Consider the following 21,969-nt stretch of genomic DNA (forward strand, 5'->3'; position numbering starts at 1 on the left):
CATCAAGTTCTGGACAGGAACTGGCCTGCTGCTATGAGCGCTGGAAGGCCTCTGGAGCCATCCTGTCGAAGAGCTGTGACGTCCCGAAGATAAAAGTTTATGAAAACATCTTCGGAACGCCAATACGCAGTTGTCAGCACCTCCTCTAGACGTCTGGAGCGCAGAACTGCCAGAGAGGATGCCCACGCCCTCGTTTCATGGGCTCGGGCCGAGTCAAGTGGCAAGGAGGGCATAACCCCCCCCCTCTTTGTGCGACTCCACTCATAAGCCTGCTTGATGAGCGAGGACACCCACCGGGCCAACGTTACCTTCGACAAATCTTTCTCGCGCCTAGTAAGGAGAGAGATAAACAACAACTTCTGAGAACTAGACCGAATCGGCTGAGTCCGGGCTAAGTACAGACGAAGTGCCCTCACAGGGCAATTGACCGAATCGGGGTCATCCGGGGCCAACGCGCTGGTCAGAGCCTTAACTCTAACCAGCGGAGAGGCCTGCCCCGGAGACTGATTCTTGGCCAGGAAATCAGGCCGGAAACGCAAAGATGCGGAACCGTCCGGCTCAAAGGAGATATCTCCAGGCTGACCCGACAGGGCGTGGACCTCGCTACCCCGTCGGGCCGTAGCCAACAAAAGGAGAAACAGCGCTTTGCGAGTGACATTGAACAGACTGGCCTCGCTTAAAGGCTCAAAATCCGCAGAACGAAGGAATTCCAGGATTAAAAACAAGTCCCACTTGGGAGCGGGCAAACGAGCTTTAGCTTCCTTAAGAGCAGCCCCTTTAATGACTGCAGCTATAACGCCCCCGACTCGAACAGAACGACCAATCTGCTGAAGAGTCGCCGAGATAGCGGAGCGCCGGACCCTCAACGAGGAGACTGAGGCGCCCTGTGAAGACATGAAAGAGAGGTGGTTAGCGACCTGAATAGAGCGCGGAGCCACCGAACTCACCCCTCTAGCTGAACACCAGGCAGTCCATGCCTTCCAGTGGGAAGCATAAACTGAAGAGGTGGACGCTCTATGCGAGCGAGCCACCAAGTCCAGAGTCAAAGACGACGCCCCAGAGCGCTTCAGCGAGTCCCGAACAACTTCCACACGTGAAGCTTCAGAAGACTGGGCTCCTCGTGTGGAATGCCTGTTCGGGGCTGCACTAGTTCCCCTCGCACGAGTGCGAGAGGAATGGGGGGCCCTTGGGTGAGCCGAAGAAGATCTGGAAACCAGACCTGCGACGGCCACAGAGGAGCGACCAGAAGAAGAAGGGCCGGCTCCTCCATCTCCGCTTTCCGGATTACTCGGCTGAGTAACGGAAAGGGAGGAAAGGCGTACGCCTCCAGACCCGTCCAGGGAAAGTCCAGAGCGTTCACTCGCCATGCCTGAGGGTCCGGGAATGGCGAGACGAACACCGGAAGCCTCTTTGAGTACCTTGTGGCAAAAAGGTCCACCAGAGGCTTTTGGACCTGGGCCCAAAGGCGAAGCAGTGCCCCGTGAGTGATCGTCCACTCCGACTGAAGCACTGTACCGGAACGACTGAGCGCATCCGCCAAAGTGTTCAGCCTCCCTGGAAGGTACCTGGCCGAGATCGTGATATGATGCTGAAAGCACCACACCAGGATCTCGCAAGCCCTCTCCGAGAGAGACGGGGACCGCGAGCCTCCCTGCTTGTTGATGTACGCCGCCACTGTCATGTTGTCTGTAAACAGACGAACATGTTTGGCGTACAGGGAGGGCAGAAACTTGGCCAGAGCTAGAGCAACTGCCTCTAGCTCCAGCAAGTTGATGTGCCACAAGGACTGCTCCGTCGTCCACAGACCGGAAGTAGTCTGAAGATCTGTATGTGCCCCCCAACCCTCCCTGGACGCATCCGTAAAGAGGTCCAGGTCGGGGAGGGGCACGACGATCGGAACACCTCTGCAGACCCACTCCGTGTCCAACCACGGAAGGGTCGCAGACTGGAACCATCCCTGCAAAGGGATGAGGGCGTCCCAGTCCACCAGAGGAGAGTCCACAAACGGCTTCAGTGCGAACTGAAGCGGACGTTTGTGGACCCGGCCCAGTGAAACCAGAAGAGCCATAGACTCCATCTGCCCCAAGATGGAGGCGAGCGAGCGGATGGAAGCCATCAGGAGAGGTAAAGTGGAGCGAATCTGAGCTTGGAGCTTGTCCACCCTTCTCTGAGAAGGCTGGACAGTCCAAGCGACCGTGTCGAAAGACATCCCCAGATAAGTGAATGTCTGTGACGGGGTCAGCTCCGACTTTACCCGGTTGATCGAGAACCCCAACGAGTTGGATTCTCGAAGAACCGTCAGGGTATCCTGCAAACAGCCGCTCTGGGACTGGTTCATGATGAGCCAGTCGTCCAGATAAGCCCGCAGACGGATACCCTGGGACCTCACCAGTGCACAGACCTGTCTCACCACCATGGTGAAAATCCATGGTGCGAGAGACAGCCCGAAAGGGAGTGCGCGAAACTGGTAGATCTGATCTCCCCACCGGAAACGAAGCCATTTCCGGTCGGCCGGATGCATAAGAATGTGAAAGTATGCGTCCGTGAGATCGATCGAGGTCACCCAGTCTCCTGGGCGGAGAGAGTCTCGGACAGAGGCTGGCGTCTCCATCTTGAATTTTATCTCCCTCAAGAAAGTATTGAGGAGAGATAAATCCAACACGGGACGCCATCCTCCTGATGCTTTGGGAACAGCGAACAGACGCCCGTAAAATCCCAGGGAGCTGTGGACCCGAACTCTCTCCACCGCGCCCTTCTGCTCCAGGGAGGCAATTTCCGACTGCAAGACGGAACGTGCTTCCTGCGAGAAGGGGGGCTTGAACCGCGGAGGCACTCGGGTAAGAGGCGCCTTTTCCTCCCGCCAGAGTAGACGGAAGCCCGATCTCACCACTCCCACAATCCATTGGCTGTCTACTACCGACATCCAACGAGAAAGTGCCCGGGAGGGGCCTCCCGCCATCACCAAGGTGGAGGGCGGGAGGGAGGTGAGATCGGGAGCGCTTCATTGGGGGTGTGGCTTACTTCCAGAGCCGCCACGCCCCCTCCCCGATGCCGTCCTCTTCTTCCCACCACGAGCGGCCGGCGGAGCCTGCCGCTTCTGAGCTGGCTTGGGGTTAGACGATGTCTGAGCCTGCTTCTGTTTAGAAGGCTGAGACTGTTTCACCCCCTTCAGAGTGTAGTCAAGGAACTGACTGTCCTTGTTTGACTGAATCTCCTTCTGTCTGGCATCCAGTGCCAGCGGACAGAAGAGAGACTCCTCTGAGACCGGGGAGACTCGCAAGGTCTCCCTAGTAGCCAGCTCCGTGAATTGGGACTGAGAGAGGAAGAGATCCCTCCTGCAGAGTACCGCTTGGGTGTACTGCAGGGAGGAAAGACGCAATTGTTCCTCATTGACCTTGGCCAATGCGGTCAAAAGCGCAGAGACATCGTCCGCATTCTGTTCTTCACTGAGAGTGAAAGGAACTAGCGAATCGGTCAATGCCCGAGACAGAGCCCGAACGAGAGTCTCCGCAATGGAGGACAGTTCGATCTGCCGACGTCCAACCTCCTCAGCAGAGAGGAGGGAAGCCTCGGAAACCGGCAAAACCGAATCACGCTTGACCGGTTTAGTCAGAAGAGGCAGCAATTCCCGGGAAACCGGAAGGGTAGCCCTAGGGAGTGCAAAAGACGCCAGCCAATTCTGGCTCTGATTGGGCATGCCAAGCTTCCTATTGGCCGTAGGCACGAAGGAAGAGGCTTGGGCAGCTGAAGCCACCCACTGCTGAGCTGATTCCGGAACTGGACCAAAAGGAAGCAGTAACGGAACAGGCACTGGCCGAATACCACTCCCCGCATGTGCTGGACGAACCAGTGAATGCGAAAGTTGGTAAGCCACTGACGGAGACTCGGCGAACCGGAAGGAAGAAACATCTTCCTGTGCCGGCCGGAAGTCTGCCATGGCAGAAGGAACGAATGATGCGGAAGAGTCCGCAGCCACCACCCCTTCAGGAAAATAACGAGACGTTACTTCCGCCGCGACGTCAAGAACAGCCTTGAGCTTCGACGGAAACACGCCCCGCGACTCCTCGCTGACCACTGATGGAGCATCAGAATAGTCACACGTGGAACCATGACCGAAGTCACCAGTTCCGGAAGCAGAAGCATGCCCTGGCAAACCGGAAACCGGAAAAGCCTGAGCACTAACGTCATCCTGCCGCCCAAAACCCTGTGAAGGTAAAGGGTAAGCGGGACGACCATCCGCAAAAACCGGAGCTGGATGAGCTGACGTCACTCCCCCGACTGAGTGGAGTGATACCTGCTCAAGCATAGGCGCTTGGAAGCCGGAAGGCACACGCTGTAATCCACTATCTGGTATCCGGAAGGAACCACCAGAAGAGGAAGAAGCGTTTCCGGCCGAAACCGGAAGTGTAGTCAACGGAACCGCAAAATGCGGAAGTGAAGACTGCACTGGTTGACTTCGCGATCCGGAAGGACCGGAAGTCAGTGAATACTCCATCCTGCCGCGACCGCCGTAGCGTGCCGGAGCGGACGGATCATCACTTCCGGCAAGTGCCGGAAATGCGGCAGTCGAAACCGACTGCCGCCGCTGTTCGATCAAGTCCGGGGCCTCGTAGGTTATCGCCGGAAATGAAAGATCAGCAAGGTATCGGTCGTGACCCGATGCGAAAGAGCTGTCCCCCGAAGGAGAACGTCCAGGCGCCTCACGAGGGCTATCGGACCAGCTCTGCTTACCAGCCGACGCTGAAGAGGGAGGACGCTGCTCCAAGCCGGAAATGGAGGACAAAGACACGGAAGCCAATGCCCGGACGTCACTGCCAGATGCCGGAAACGCCGAACTGCTGGCGACGGAACGCTGAAATTCTGCCTGCACCAAGCTGCGGATTTCCGGAACCAGTGACTTTAACAGAGAGGAAACCAACGCACCTTGTCCAGGTGCTAACAACGATGACGAAGTCTCCGATGTAGAGACAGGTGCAGAAGTAACAGTAGCGCTAGGCGCCGCAAAAGAAGCAGAAGTAGTAACAGCGCTAGGCGCCGAAATTGGTACAGCCAACAAAGTGTTACGCTCTTGGTCTGTAACAAGTAACGTTGCTTTGGAAGAGGAAGACTTAGGCTTAATTTTCCCCTTGGGGTCCGACTTGCCACGGCGCTTGTCTGAATCAGACATGTTGACAACAACACGTGGCAACGCGAAAAAATTTACTGAAACATAAGTCTAAACGACTGGAAAATTCAGTAAACACACGCACTAATGCGTTTACAAAATGCTATAGCTAAACTTGCCCCACAAAAGGCAGAGGCACGGAGAGCTACAAACAAAGTCACACGAGCTAGAAAACTAACTCACACAACAAAATGGCGACACGCAAAACACTGACACGAACGTCAACAACACGTGGCAAAGTAAAAAAGATTTACTGAAACGTAAGTCTAAACGACTGAAAACACAGTAAACACACACGCTTACGCGTCAACAAAATACTAAAGCTACACTTGCCCAAACAGAAAGAGGGCACGCAGAGCTACTAGCAAAGTCACACGAGTTAGCTAACTAACTCACACAACAAAATGGCGAAACACGCAAGTCACTGACACACAAGTCCGTAAAAAACGGACAACGTACAGTAACGAAACAGCGCAAACAACCAACAACAAACGGGAACGAGCTCACCAAACTGTAGGCAAGGCGAGCAGAAAAGCTGGGTAACGTGGCCGGCGGGTGTCACTCAAACACACAAGGTCAGCCACAGAGCGTCAAAAAGTGAACCGTCCTCTCCGAGGTGAAAAAGACGTATGATAATAGGCACGTGTTCCTAGAGGAAGTGACGTGGCATACACCCGTATGGGAGGTAACTCCCGGTGTGCTGGCCCATTACCAAAGCTACTTTCACTTTCGTTTTGGTGATGGGGTTGCTTCCCTTTAAATTCTTTAGCCGGGTAAGCGTTTTTCAGTGATAAGCATCTCAGGTGACTCAATGCTAATGTGATTCGGAGTAAGAATATGATATTTAATGCCGTGTGAAAAACAGAATAATACTGAAAGCAGTGTGAAGAATAGTGAACAATACTGAAGTATCTGGGATGTTGACACCTGACATCAAATACAAAGCAGTGTGGAAATCAGATAATTACACAGAAGAAGTAGGGATGTTGTCACCTGAGAGTCAAATGCACAGCAGTGTGAAAAACAGTGAATAACACTGAAGTGGCAGGAATGTGTTGCTAAGACCATTTTCTTCAGAAAATATGTCAAAATGGCAACACATGATTCAGCAACATTTAGGCAGTCATTGGAGTCGCCTTTCTCCCACCACACTGTCAAAATGGCTTAATTTTTTTTTTTTAGAGCTTTGAATCAAGTTTTGCTGTTTCCATGACTGTTAACAGTCCAACTTTGCCCCTGTTATACCAAACCTCAGAAGAAGGCAAGCAGTGTCGAAAGCAGTCTATCAGTCAGGCTGAAAAGCTGGCTCCAGTTCCAAAATAACTTCGGTTTAAGATTTGTTGTTGTAGTGACAATCAGATTTCAGCATTTAGTTTAAATAGATTTTGAAGGTTTCCAACAAAAGCAGTACCTGGTATTTGTTAGTGGAGTTGAATGGGATCTCGATAATCTTCTTGTTGCGGCGGCGGAATTCCGTGACGTTGCCGATGGACAGCTCTACACACTTGAGCAGGGCAGACTCGGAGGCATCACCATTGCAGTCTCTGTCAACAGCAAAATACACGATATCAGTACAGTTGAACCCCCCACTTCAAGACCTTAGTTTTGTCAGATGTCTTGTTCATTACCTCTGTAATTCCCCTATATTCTAAGACCCTCCTTTTTAAGACCTGATTTTCTTGAGATAGTCGGAGGTCTTAGATCTCCCCGCGGGTTAGGGGGAAGAATTTACCCGATGCTCCCCAGCATGTCGTAAGAGGCGACTAACGGATTCTGTTTCTCCTTTTACCCTTGTTAAGTGTTTCTTGTATAGAATATAGTCAATGTTTGTAAAGATTTTAGTCAAGCAGTATGTAAGAAATGTTAAGTCCTTTGTACTGGAAACTTGCATTCTCCCAGTAAGGTCATATATTGTACTACGTTGCAAGCCCCTGGAGCAATTTTTTGATTAGTGCTTTTGTGAACAAGAAACAATTAACAAGTGGCTCTATCCCATCTCCCCCCCCCTTTCCCCGTCGCGATATAACCTTCGTGGTTGAAAACGACGTTAAACACCAAATAAAGAAAGAAAGAAAGGAGGTCTTAGAGGTCTTAAAGAACGGTTCCCCCAATCAGAGAATTAACATTGTTCATTTTAATGTTTGTTTTCCCCCGGGAGCATAATAACCCATCAAACGCATTCTTCCTTCAATACACCAAGTTTCTGTTGCCCATTCTTCCTTCAATACACCAAGTTTCTGTTGCCCATTCTCACCTCTTGAGGATAGGCACATTCTCCTGGTTGCCCTTGAACTCGGCACGGTTGCACAACATGGAGATACGAGCCAGCGACATCCAGGTGGGGTCGTTGCGGCTGTACGTTGCGTCTGAAACACACAGGTATGCTCAGTCACACTCACTCATTACACCGATTGCGTACAATTTATTTGAATATTCAAATTACCCTCAATGGGCGAGGGTCGGATGAAAAAAAGCATGCTTGCATTTCTTATTCGTCACCCTCAAAAATTCAAGTTCAATTCAATTCACAAACACTTGTATACCTGCCCACCCTGGTCAAACCTTAAATGTAGCAATTAACTTTTTGTTTAAATTCTCAGCAAATGGTGTTTTGGTGTAGCATTGTGTAAATTTTATTCGGAAATTCAAATTTTGGCTATTTTGCCCAAGAATATATACAATTTTAACAAGTTCACTGCTCCCGGTTGTAAGAAGTGGGCAATTCTCCATGTTTCTGTTCTGTTGTGTTGGTATATGAATATCTTGTCACAGCATTTTGACAGTTAAGCTAGTAAATAATAGATGTGATCAACAGAAGTGATCGAGAAAGAAGAACAGCAGAATACTTAAAACAAATTGTTGATGGATTTTGATATTTTGTGACAGCTTAGATGGATAGAAAGGCTGGTTCTGCATTTTATGCAGCTTGACAATTGAAATACTAAATTTAATTAGGAAGTTATAGCGATTGTGATGTATACTTATGTACTCTCTTTCTCTCTCGCTTACTCTCTCTCTCTCTCTCTCTCCTTTCCTCTTTTTTTCCCTTTTATATTCTTTGTCCATTCTATTGTCGTGTCCTGTCTCCATTATGCCTTTGCTTTTTGTCAAATATGTATATATGTATGTTTGCACATTTTGTTTGTTTCTCATTTGTTTTGGTTTAAAAAGTACTTGTCGAAGTCTCGTCGCATGTTAAATTCTCCCGTTAGGGTCGCCACCATAAGCTTGAGCTTGTTGTTGATCCTTAACATGTATCATGTTCAAATACCTGTGAATTGTTGAATAAACACTGTTTAAACCAAATACTGAGTTGATAAAGGATTGCCAGAACAGACTAATTGTGACAACACTACCTTATGGTTGCTTTCAGTTCAGGCCGAAGAATGACAGACTTTGAATACAGATTTTTCAAGCTAAATTCAGTGAGGAAAAATGTGCCAATTACAATGACCACTAAAATCTATGGATAAATAAATAAATAAATATAATAAATATTAAAATACATACACACATCAATAAATAAAAGAACCAAGGTAGACAGTGTTGGCTAGCTTCTTTTCATTGTGTGTAACATAGCACCAAAAACACTTATATTTGAATAACACAAAGTTACTACAAAACATCCTTAACTACATGATGCAAATGACGATTTTCTGCTATCGAGAAATGATTGCATGTGTTAGTGACCATGAAACAGTCCATCAGACTAGCCTAAGTGCACAACAGAAATAGTTAAAAGTGAACAATCTAGCAAACTCCCATACATCTACCAGTTCTGTTTCCTGCTTGAGAGAGGAAAACCAGAAACTAAGGATGTCATTCAGAAATGACGGTTTTAAATTCACAAACTACACATTCTCAATTAAGAAACTACACATTCTCAAATCGGAAACTAAAGATTTATATATTAAAAAACTAAAGATTTTTCATTAAGAAACAAGATTCTTAATTCTGCACAAATAAAATAAAAATAATAGAAATTCTAAGGTGCCTGTCACACATTTCAGTGCATGGCATGCATTGAAATCATCTCACATCTAATTATCAAACATAAGATACATTAATTATCTAACATGAGATACACTGTAGACTTCTCAACATGCGGCAACCGACCTGTTTCTTGATGTCGGAGATGCGTACAGAAAGAAGAGGCAAGGAGAGATGAAAACACGCACTCAGAATCTCATGCACACCCCGCCCCCCCCCCCCCCCCCCCCCACAGACAGAATGTAGCTGCCTGTGTTTGAGAGGCATCTAAAACGGTCACACACTCGATCACTTACCACTCAAAACACAAAGAGTGGCAGAAAAGGGGAAAGAAAGAATAAAAACTGTTCATGTTGACCTGCGAAAGAACAATATAATCATATACAGTGTGGTTTCCCTTGCAAGTACTTAGCAATTCTTCAAAATATATTGGTAGAGCACAGGAGCCCAATGCATAGCCCCTCCATACTTTTAGGATTTCATAGCGCTGTGGAGCGCATAGCTATGAAACGCACTATAGAACTCAGCGGTCCGCATGCATGAGGTCAAATAGTGCCTGCAATAGCTAAGAGCGGCTCTATTTTTAACACGTAGATAGTGGAAGGGATTCCCCGTCATCCTGTGTCTCTGCGCATGCGTCAAGCTTTGTGATGCTTCGCGGCGGGTCAGTTTTACACCATTTGCCGCAGACAGTTTGGAAAGCCTGTCTCCTGATAAAACTTGGCTTTCGTGGTTTGGAAACTCATATCCATTCCGGTACCCTCGCCATAAAGGTATAAGTCACTCTCTTGCTGGTTCTGCATGCTGTGTTTGATGTTATAAATTCCCGTATTATTATTATTATTATCATTATTATTATGTACCGCGATCAGTTCGCCACACACATCTTGAAAAGATCCACACGCGTAAAAACTGGCCCAAAGTCAAGATAACCCGCAGAACCGGCGGCAAGATCCGGTTGCTTCTCAAATTTCTTCTCATCCTGAATCGGCATGAAAGCAGCCGCCATTTTAAACGCTCCAATAGCGGGTTCCATAAGTCTTATTGGAAGGAGGGGCCTGCTATAACTTTATGGCCGACATAAGGCTCTATGCGCGGTCTATGCATTAGAAATAAGAGACTTTGTGGAGTCCACCGACTTTATTGCCGTGACGTCATCAAATTAGGCTCCTATGAAGGGTGGCGACGTCATGACATTTTGCGATGGACGTCAGCGAAGCTCGTGCACATATGGTCCGTCTTGCTAAAAACAATGGCTGACGAACATGGTTTCGAAATCTGGAACTGTTTTTTTGTTTTCTCCGATCCGTGACCGAGTGACGCGATATAGAACCACGCGTTTGTTTGAATCAATACTCTCCTCAGGCAGTGAAGTTTCCTAAATTGCTCAACACTGTGGACCGTCCGGAGTGCAGTTATGTCCCGTGAATGAGCGAGTCAAAGTTTTATCGTGAAAACTGACGCTTTTCATGCACCTCCCGCTGTTAGTTTGCCTCTCTCTATGGATTATATTATGAAGCTGTTGAAAACATGCAGAGATTGTACTCTCCAAGGAAAGATCGATGGGACGATCATTTGAAGGTGATTGGGAAAACTTGTCTTGAGGCCATTTAGGGTTGAAAACTCTACAGCGAATTACTGATATAACGAACTAAAATGTATCTCCCTTGAGATTCGTTGTACCCGGACTCCACTGAAATGAAAATGAAAATAAAACTCACTGGACTGATCGTCGCTGGTGTCGGCCTCCACAATGCGGCCGTCAAACCACATATGTGCCACAGTCATGCGGTTCTGTGTCAGGGTTCCTGTCTTGTCGGAGCAGATGGTGGAGGTGGAACCCAGGGTTTCCACAGCCTCCAGGTTCTTCACCAGGCAGTTCTTGCGCGCCATACGCTTGGCTGTCAGGGTCAGACACACCTGAAATGGCAAATATCATTCTGTTACCTGAGCTAATTATCAACTGACTACAGCCCTGAAAGTCCAAAAAGGGGGGCACTACCTTTGCTTCTCAAAATGTACTAGCCAGAGAGCAAATTTTACTCACCAAACCTTTTGTTTCAACAACTTTACTCGCATTTGGCGAGTAGATGAACATTTCTACTCGCCAGTTACATGTTTTGCCATGGCGAGTAAAATACTCGTCACTTTCAGGGCAGGACTGACTAAAGCAGTGAACTTGAAAGCTTTATAAGTATCCCAATTCAGAAAAGCCAAAGTGAATGTGACAGGTAGACTATCACGTCACCCTTCGCAGCAGGCTCTCCAGAGTTGTCTGCCAGGGAAGTGCACAAGCTATTTATAGAAGCTCGTTAGCTAATGCCCAAACTCAAAATAGAAGTTGGGACTGTCTTTTTTTCAAACATACATTAGCTAAAGAAGTCGATCTGCTTAAATGTTTTTGCTCTCATTTTGGGCCTTTCAAGACATTTTAGAATGTTTTCTTTGACGTTGGAACAATTAACATTTAAACACGCAAGGCCTTGTTCGTAGAAGACAGTGATGACATTAAAGACGACAAGCTGCCCACGGCTTATTTCACAGTTGGAATCTTCTTCTTCTTCTTCTGCGTTCATGGGCTGAAACTCCCACGTACACTTGTGTTTGTTTTGCACGAGTGGAATTTTACGTGTATGACCGTTTTTTAGCCCGCCATTTAGGGAGCCATACGCCGTTTTCGGAGGAAGCATGCTGGGTATTTTTGTGTTTCTATAACCCACCGAACTCTGACATGGATTACAGGATCTTTTTCGTGCGCACTTGGTCTTGTGCTTGCGTGTACACACGGGGGTGTTCGGACACCGAGGAGAGTCTGCAAGTTGACTCTGAGAAATAAATTTCTCGCCGAACGTGGGGACGAACTCACGCTGACAGCGGCCAACTGGATACAAATCCAGCGCGCTACCGACTGAGCTACATCCCCGCCCTACAATTGGAATAAACCACAAGCCTTTCAGAAGCAGCCTACAAGGACATGCACATCTGATGCCTACAGACCAAGCATTTCCAAAACTTGACAACAGACACATCTGTAGTCATTTGCCAGTCCGTTCAGTATCGAGTCAAATTATGCTCACACTCCTGCAGTGGAACCTTCGAAAAGCCCCCCCCCCCCCCCATTGAAGAATCTGCCCCTTTCCAGACTTTATTTTCTAAGATTTTCAGTAAACAACCTCTGCCAATTGACCCCAATGATCAAACTCCTATATTTTAAGACCCAGTTCTCTCCGATTTTTTTTGTTGTCTTCGAAGTGGAGATTCCTCTGCGTTCGAAAAGACTTTTCATGGAACTTACCGTGACAGTGGCTAGCAGACCCTCAGGGACGTTAGCCACAATGATTCCGATGAGGAAGATGACAGCATCCAGCCAGTAGTAGCCCAGGATGAAGGCGATGATGAAGAAGGTGATGCCCAGGAACACGGCCACGCCGGTGATGAGGTGAATGAAATGACCGATCTCCTTGGCGATGGGGGTGTCTCCCACCTCCAGACCGGAGGCCAGGTTGGCGATACGTCCCATGACGGTGTCGTCACCGGTCTTCACCACAATGCCGCGCATGGTACCTGGAGGAATCAACGGTATGTTTTGTTAATATAGCCTGCAGGTAAGAGATTATGTTTTGTTAATATAGCCTGCAGGTAGATATGTTTTGTTAATATAGCCTGCAGGTAGAGATTATGTTTTGTTAATATAGCCTGCAGGTAGAGATTATGTTTTGTTAATATAGCCTGCAGGTAGAGATTATGTTTTGTTAATATAGCCTGCAGGCAAGAGATTATGTTTTGTAAACCTTTAGCCTGCGCTGTGAACGTACAACGTACGTCCGCTGTAACCGGCTTCCAATGCTATACAAGACGTACAACGTACGTCCAGTATAAAAGCCATTACACTAACAGCCCGCATAGCAGGAAAACGAAGCAGAGAAGCACGCAAGTTGCTTCCCTTGTTAGAGATCTTTCGGAAGTCCAATAAGGTTACAGCCAAGTGATGCGAAAGTTCCACGTTGTTTTTTGCCGTGTTTTCAGGAATGCCATCAGTGTTTCTTGGCAAAAATGGCTGCCGTTGAAGATGAAATTTTGCACAATGCCGATAGTGGTGATGAAGACTTTGATGATGTTGATGGAGACGTGGATTATTTTCCGGTAGTGTCAGACTATTCTTCAGATGAAGAGGAAGATCGCCAACGGCAAAATCTTGCTGACGATGTGTTTTGTCTACTTAGACTTGGGGAGGATGTTTTTCCACTCACAATTCGATTGTTTTTTTTGTTGCATTGCCTTTGAGTTTTGTAAGGTAGGCCCCCTATTGTAAAACGTGTGAAGGGTTGGGGTAAGCACACCAATCGGGAGGGAATGGGTGGTGGGGTCTGAAGTAAGATGTGCAAACTGCAGCTGGTCATTTTGTGGGTGTGTCCCCTTTGTTTCAGGTGTGTTTTGTTGGTAAAATTCACTGCTTTGGGCCTAGTGTAATAAAGTGGTAAAGGATGTTGTTGTTTTACTTGCATAAAATAGTTTTTTTTTCAAATTTCCAGTTGTTTTACTAGCTTTTACTATTTCAACACATCTAGCATCAACAGGAATGCCAATATATTCTGTACGTTTCTCCTATATTTGCCTTTTTTTAAAAATTAATTTTCAACAATTCCTGAATTACACACATTATTTTTTTTTTTTGGGGGGGGGGGGGGGGGGGGGGGAATGACATGCTAAAATAATCTTTGTTCAATTCTCTATCCAGTGATATATATGGGTTTATCTTGAACATGACAGGAGTTATAGGCATGTTACAATTATATGTGCGATTTTTGTTATAAAAGTGCTTAGCAGTCTTAGCATAAGGCTAAGAAAAGTGAATAGCAGGCTAAGGGTTAATATCGCCTGCAGGTAAGAGATTATGTTTTCTAAAAAGCAACATGTTCTTGTCATTTATATGAAAAACAAGCTAAACTCAGATAAAACATGAAAATTGAAGTCTTTTGCTTTTCAGGATAAAACGTCTGTACTTACTATTTTTCCCTTTAACAGCAGCACAAGGCACATCTTCATATATATTTGAAACAAATGTCAAATCCACTCATCATCCTGCTTGCAAGATAACTATTGACTTCCTCAAATTTAGAGGCAGGGGTCACCATATCACTACAAACAATTCCACATTATAAAGAGACTGACCGACCAAAAAAGACAAACAAACAAAATCAACGTAATTAAGGACATTAATTAACAGGTAACCATACAAATGAAAAAAAACAACTTTTTAACCAACCTCTGTCAAGCGAACAGTCACTATTCCAACAAGCTACCCTATTTGAACGCAAAACAAATAAACACACAAAAACACAGAGAAAGGGAGACCAGTTCCAAACGGCACTCACCTTCCACAGCGTTGGTAGAGAAGAAGGCGATGTTTCGCGTTTCCAGGGGGTTCTCGTGGGTGAACTCAGCGGTTCTGCTCTGTGGTTCCGACTCTCCTGTCAGGGAAGAGTTGTCCACCTTAAAGCTGTGGGCCTGGATGACACGCAGATCCGCGGGGACACGGTCGCCGAACTTGCACTCAACGATATCACCCACAACCAATTCCTCTGCTTTGACGCTCAGCTTCTGGCCGCCTCGCACAACCACTGCGAACTGTAACATAGAGTTCGATGTCAGGGTTGTGGATGCTACAGACATGAACAAATCCAAAACAAAGAGACTTCTTTCTTTATTTGGTGTTTAACTTCGTTTTCAACCACGAAGGTTATATCGCGACGGGGAAGGGCCACTTGTTAATTGTTTCTTGTTCACAAAAGCACTAATCAAAAAATTGCTCCAGGGGCTTGCAACGTAGTACAATATATGACCTTACTGGGAGAATGCAAGTTTCCAGTACAAAGGACTTAACATTTCTTACATACTGCTTGACTAAAATCTTTACAAACATTGACTATATTCTATACAAGAAACACTTAACAAGGGTAAAAGGAGAAACAGAATCCGTTAGTCGCCTCTTACGACATGCTGGGGAGGATCGGGTAAACAAAGAGACTGCCAACGATCCGAAATTCAGAATCAGAAAAACAACAAAGGCAAGTTGTTGGAACGATGTTAATGACAAAAATACGTTACAATCACAAATATATTGACCCAACGGTCTTGTAAGTGAACAGACAAACAATTAGTCACAAAAAACTTAGCTTGATGCAGTTTTCGCACGTTCATTTTATCATTCACTTGACTTCCTGGCGAGCAGGCGAAAACTCCATCAAGTTGAGATTTTTGTGACCAATTGTTTGTTTCTGATTGCAGTGTTGTTGCCAGCTTAAGACAATAGGTCATTTGGACCTCCCTAAAAAAACAATAGGTCCAAATGTCCTGGCTTTAAAAAAACAATAGGTCCAAATTGTACCGCCATACCTTCGATACATGCGCAATGCAAAATAACTTACAGTCTGGAGTTAAATCTATCTTTTTACACAAACATTTTGCTTTGATGTCGCTTCCTAGTTTTAATTGTTCATAAACTTTGCGAGGAGAAAGAGCATGACATTCCTGGCCTACCCTTTCCAATACAGTGCCCGATGTGCGAATGTAGAGATCCTGCCTGATCTTTGCATTACCATGGGGAAAAAAGTTATGGAAAAAAAATATATGGAAAAAAAGATTTTATTTTTGGGTAGCGTGACTCACGCTTCCAATATTTTGTTTTCCGTTTGCTGTGAACTGTGCTCAAGTATTATATTGATGAACTTTCCGCTGTTTGCGCCGTTTTCGGTAAATAGGTACACCGGCTGGATCGGGTATTTCCGTAAACGCAGCCTCGAGTGTCAATGACGACAAACACGGACTCGGCACCGAGTGCATTTTCACTCGTAGCGAACATGAGCATTTTGATCGGGGTTTGATTGGTCAGTATTTTTAGGCTAAGCACATGTTCTCAGCAAACAGAAAACAAAATATTGGAAGCGTGAGTCACGCTACCCAAAAATAAAATCTTTTTTTACATATTTTTTTTTTCTATAACTTTTTTCCCCAGGGTTCATTCATCATTTGACATAATTTTGTATCGAAATCTAACCATAAGATTATTGAAAAAAAGCAAAAATGTAGACGACCACCTTTAAGTCAACATTTAGAAGATTTAGAACAGTTTTTCTTAACCCCCAATGGAAGAGAAGATGGGAAACTGATATACACATGAGTAGTGTTGCTTCCAGCTTCAAAATCAATTTAATGTGTCCATTTTCATATCCGACATGAATACCCAGAGGTTCAAAATGAGGCATTCTTCCAAAAGTAGGCAGATTCTCAAGCCTGAATTGCTAGGACTGTAGCAACATTTTTAGTCTCAAAGCACTGGCTTCTTTGTCTACAGACTCTGTACAAACTGAAATGGTAACTGTGTGGTTTTCTACCAACTCAAAGCAGCAAAAGAACAAGAAAAAAAATCTCAACTGTAAACCCTTTACTTTACTTTATTTGGTGTTTAAAGTCGTTTTCAACCATTCAAGGTTATATCGCGATGGGGAAAGGGGGGAGATGGGATAGGGGAAAGGGGGGAGATGGGATAGAGCCACTTGTTAATGGTTTCTTGTTCACAAAAGCACTAATCAAAAAATTGCTCCAGGGGCTTGCAACGTAGTACAATATATGACCTTACTGGGAGAATGCAAGTTTCCAGTACAAAGGACTTAACATTTCTTACATACTGCTTGACTAAAATCTTTACAAACATTGACTATATTCTATACAATAAACACTTAACAAGGGTAAAAGGAGAAACAGAACCGTTAGTCGCCTCTTACGACATGCTGGGTAGCATCGGGTAAATTCTTTCTCGTCCCAACCAATATGGGACTCCCCCTAACCCGCGGGGGGTACTGTAAACCCAATTGTTTAGTGTTTTTCTTTAAGATTCCCTGATTTGACAGCTACCGACCACCATTTTCCAATGTTATGTTCAGAGAGAACAGTTCTTTCATGTGATTGTGCAGACGATTTAGCCATCCCTGCAGATGCCGCGCACAGTGTACCTACCTGAGGGACGAGATTCTTGAATGAGTCCATGATTCGTGAAGACTTTGCTTCCTGATAGTATGAGAAGATACCTGTCACCAACACCACAGCCGTCAACACGATACCAAGGTACAACTGCAACAACAAATACAATTCAAAGATCAGTCAATGTAAATGAACCCTAGGTACAACTGCAACAACAAATACAATTCAAAGATCAGTCAATGTAAATGAACCATTGGTACAACTGGAACAACTAATTAATGTATGCTAGGGCCAGTCAATATAAAAGAAACCATTGGTAAACTGCAACAAACAATTATATGCAAAGATCAGTCAATGCAAATGTATTAATCAGTTACTAGGCAATCATGGGGTCATACGAGGAAATGTAAAAACAGATTTTTTAAAGCACAACAAATCTGACCTGGAAATTTTAAGAATAGTCTCCTAGAGCTTTGTAATGGCTGAAAATCAGACAACTGTTAATGTGAGAAAAACCTCATGCCTCATATCGGTAAACATTTAAATTACTACATTTAGTCGAGCTATGGAACTTACAGAATGAAACTGAACACACTGCATTTTTTTTTTTTACAATGACCGTAGTCCGCCGCTTGTGCAAAACGGAGTGAAACTGACGAGCTTGTTTAGCAAGGCAGTGGTTTCGCTGTGCTGCATAGCACGCTTTTCTGTGCCTCTCTTCGTTTTAACTTTCTGAGCGTGTTTTTAATCCAAACATATATAGATCTATATGTTTTTGGAATCAGGAACCGACAAGGAATAAGATGAAATTGTTTTTTATTCACTTTTGGAAATATAATTTTGATCATAAGTTTTATATTTTTAATTTTCAGAGCTTGTTTTTAATCCAAATATAACATATTTATGTTTTTGGAATCAGGAAATGATGAAGTCCGGCCTTCGTCGAAGATTGCTTTACAAAAATTTCAATCAATTCGATTGAAAAATAAGGGTGTAACAGTGCCGCCTCAACTTTTACAAAATGCCGGATATGACGTCATCAAAAGTATTTATCGAAAAAAAGAAAAAAAAGTCCGGGGATATCATTCCCAGGAACTCTCATGTCAAATTTCATAAAGATCGGTCCAGTAGTTTGGTCTGAATCGCTCTACACACACACACGCACAGACACACACCACGACCCTCGTCTCGATTCCCCCTCTATGTTAAAACATTTAGTCAAAACTTGACTAAATGTAAAAAGAAAACCAACTCACGTTGTCACCTGGAGGATCCTCATAGGCAGACTTCTGTATACTGTAGGCGATGTAACAGAGGATAGCTCCTACCCACAGAAGCATGGAGAAACCGCTGAACATTGTCTTGCAGAATTTCACCCACTCTGGTGTTGTCTTGGGCGGCGTCAACTGGTTTGGGCCGTCACGTAACAAATATTCCCGAGCTTTCTCTGGCGTAAGACCCTGTGGTAGACAAAGAGAATGTCAACATATCACCCATAACTTTTGGTACTTTCCTCTCCCTGTCTCCTCCTCGTATACACCTCATCCTCTCCCCGTCTATCTCTGCTTTTTCTCCTTTAATACTACACCTCATCTATCTCGCTGTCCATTTTTCTTACCTTCTGTAAGTGTAAGAAACTTTTTTTGTCTGTAATAAAACCCTTTAATAAACTATCATTTAAAAAAAATTTGAATCAGAATGAAAAACAGAATAAATCAATACAAAATACAGATAAACGTCTCTTTCGTAGTAGCATTGCACAGTTGATTTTTGTAATTTCTGTAATTAAACATTCCATAAACTTACATATCTAATTATAAGAATTCTTTCTTTATTTGTTGTTCAACGTCGTTTTCAACCACGAAGGTTATATCGCGACGGGGAAAGGGGGGGAGATGGGATAGAGCCACTTGTTGTTTCCTGTTCACAAAAGCACTAATAAAAAAATTGCTCCAGGGGCTTACAACGTAGTACAATATATTACCTTACTGGGAGAATGCAAGTTTCCAGTACAAAGGACTTAACATTTCTTACATACTGCCGAGTGGTAACGCACTTGCGCTTGGAAGCGAGAGGTTGCGTGTTCGAGCCTGGGTCAGGCCGCAATTTTCTTCCCCCTTTCCTAACCTAGGTGGTGGGTTCAAGTGCTAGTCTTTCGGATGAGACGAAAAACCGAGGTCCCTTCGTGTACACTACATTGGGGTGTGCACGTTAAAGATCCCATGATTAACAAAAGGGTCTTTCCTGGCAAAATTGTATAGACATAGATAAAAATATCCACCAAATACCCGTTTGACTTGGAATAAAGGCCGTGAAAGGTGAATGCTCGCCTAATAGGCTACTGAGCTTTACTGGCCGTTGTGAATGCGTTATATATTGTGTGTAAAAAATGTCTGTCCGTCTGTAAAAATTTCCATTTCAAACGGCAGAAATTAATATGTAAGCGCCTAGGGCTATATCTAGATTAGGCGCATAAAAATGATCACAATAATAATAATAATAATACTGCTTGACTAAAATCTTTACAAACATTGACTATATATTCTATACAAGAAACACTGAACAAGGGTAAAAGGAGAAACAGAATCCGTTAGTCGCCAATTATAAGAATGAAAAACAACAAATCAATACAAAAAACAAACAAACTTCAGGGTTTTACTTACATCCTCTTTGTCTGTTCCGACGCGTTCGTACAGTTCGTCAATGGGGATCTTGTGTTCGTCCATCTCCAGCTCTTGCTTGAGAGAATCCAAGTTCTCCTTTCCCTTCTTCTTCTTCTTCTTCTCTGCCCCGGGAGTGACCGCATAGCGGTAGCTCTCCTGGCGGGGACCACCCTGTAACACACAAACAGATCACAACATAAAAATAGAGTGAACAAAGTAGAGATTCAGAACTCACTTTCATTGAAAGTTTGCGGCATTTCAGCGATTCACTGATAAAAAAAAAATAATAGAAATGAGACTGGGTGGTCGAGTGGTAACGCACTTGCGCCCGGAAGCGAGTTCGACCCTGGGTCAGGGCGTTAGCAATTTTCTCCCCCCTTTCCTAACCTAGGTGGTGGGTTCAAGTGCTAGTCTTTCGGATGAGACAAAAAACCGAGGTCCCTTCGTGTACACTACATTGGGGTGTGCACGTTAAAGATCCCACGATTGACAAAAGGGTCTTTCCTGGCAAAATTGTATAGGCATAGATAAAAATGTCCACCAAAATACCCGTGTGACTTGGAATAATAGGCCGTGAAAAGTAGGATATGCGCCGAAATGGTTGCGGTCTGTTGGCCGATGTGAATGCGTGATGTATTGTGTAAAAAAATTCCATCTCACACGGCATAAATAAATCCCTGCGCCTTGAATATGTGCGCGATATAAATTGCATAAAATAAAAAATAAAAAACAAACAAATAAATCCCTGCGCTTAGAACTGTACCCACGGAATACGCGCGATATAAGCCTCATATTGATTGATTGATTGATTGATTGAAATCCAAAACCAGATAACAGCCCAAACTCCATAAATAAAAAGGATTAGGTATTGGAATACTTTGATTTGTCAAAGATGCAACGTTCTTTAAAACAAAAAAATAGCTGTTCACACAAGCAAGGGTTAGTCAGCTCATGTGAAGTATGACTTTTTTCAAATATTTGCCATCTTTTAACAATTCAGCAAACTGTTCACAGCTCCAGATAATCCTGAATAACTCCAGAAAGATTCAATTGTTTCCTTTTCATTTGTGAGACAGCAACACGAGGAACAGTTCAACAAGGTTGCTTAGGCCTAAAAAAAAAAAAGGTGTGTTTACGGTAACCCGACCAACCCTATTTTTGGGGGCCGACCCTATAACTTTTTATTACATTTGTCAAAAAAATACACACAAAAAACAAGTAAACGAGTGCAGACAACGCAATGAAAGCAAAAGCGCCCGAGTCGCACACTTATTTCCCTGTCAAGTAGGTTTAATTTGTACACATTAGAAAAAAAAGTAAAAAAAAAAAAATAATGATTGCCTACCTTCCTACCCTATTTTTTTTGGCTATGTTACCGTAACCACACCTATTATTTTTTTTGGCCTTAGAGAGAGAGACACTGAAAAGTACTGCACTGCAACTTGTAAGCCTGCTTTCTTCAGCACACACTTCAAAAACATCTGTGCATCTTCACCAGGCCACTGTTCTGGCTTGAACTTCCACCCTCTGAGCTGGCACACTTGTTTCAACACCCACTACGGCTGACAAGTGTGCTATCACTTTGAAAAGAACATGGCCGAGGTACACGAGAAAGTGACCAGCCGGGTGGGAGTCAGCCACGGTGACGGATTGGTTGAAATTGAGATTTGATGTGATTAACAAATCAGACCCCGCCGTTTTTTCTCACCCGTTAAGAGTTTCACCCCTGTTCGCTTAATCCACCTCAGCTCAGTGCATGAGTGCACCAGGTTTAACAACATTGTGAATCAGAATGCATTGGGCTCTGTCCGTCAGCGCACTCAAAGAGAAAAGGCAGAACGACAGAAACCAAATGAAACAGAAAAGCATGGACAGAAGCTAAGAGCAGCCCTAAAAGTCAATAAATGTAACGGCTAGTGCTTCTCAATTTACTAGCCAGAGCAACCATTTGTTTCAACAACTTAACTCGCATTTGCATCAACCTTAAACAACACACAATGCTGAAACACAAGCACACTGGCAAGTCCGATCCGAGTACATGTAGCTTCAAAAGCAGAAAATAGACAGAAACAGACATCCATTAAAGCACAAAGACTGACATGAAGCCCGATCCGAGTACATGTAGCTTCAAAAGCAGAAAATAGACAGAAACAGACATCCATTAAAGCACAA

General features: G+C 44.7%; 1 protein-coding gene across 1 annotated transcript in view; it reads right to left on the reverse strand.

The window, feature by feature from the left end:
• Positions 1-21,969, reverse strand: part of LOC138973083 (sodium/potassium-transporting ATPase subunit alpha-like) — a 59,001-nt gene that overhangs the window by 22,353 nt on the left and 14,679 nt on the right. The window contains exons 2-9 of the mRNA XM_070345742.1: positions 19,798-19,968; positions 18,391-18,594; positions 17,171-17,284; positions 14,530-14,782; positions 12,450-12,718; positions 10,876-11,074; positions 7,419-7,530; positions 6,576-6,708 (exon numbers count right to left, since the gene is read on the reverse strand). Coding sequence (XP_070201843.1) covers positions 6,576-6,708; positions 7,419-7,530; positions 10,876-11,074; positions 12,450-12,718; positions 14,530-14,782; positions 17,171-17,284; positions 18,391-18,594; positions 19,798-19,968 — 1,455 coding nt within the window. The remainder of the gene's footprint in view (positions 1-6,575; positions 6,709-7,418; positions 7,531-10,875; positions 11,075-12,449; positions 12,719-14,529; positions 14,783-17,170; positions 17,285-18,390; positions 18,595-19,797; positions 19,969-21,969) is intronic.

This window comes from Littorina saxatilis, linkage group LG8, assembly GCF_037325665.1.
Source record: "Littorina saxatilis isolate snail1 linkage group LG8, US_GU_Lsax_2.0, whole genome shotgun sequence".
In the NCBI taxonomy this organism is placed as follows: domain Eukaryota; kingdom Metazoa; phylum Mollusca; class Gastropoda; order Littorinimorpha; family Littorinidae; genus Littorina; species Littorina saxatilis.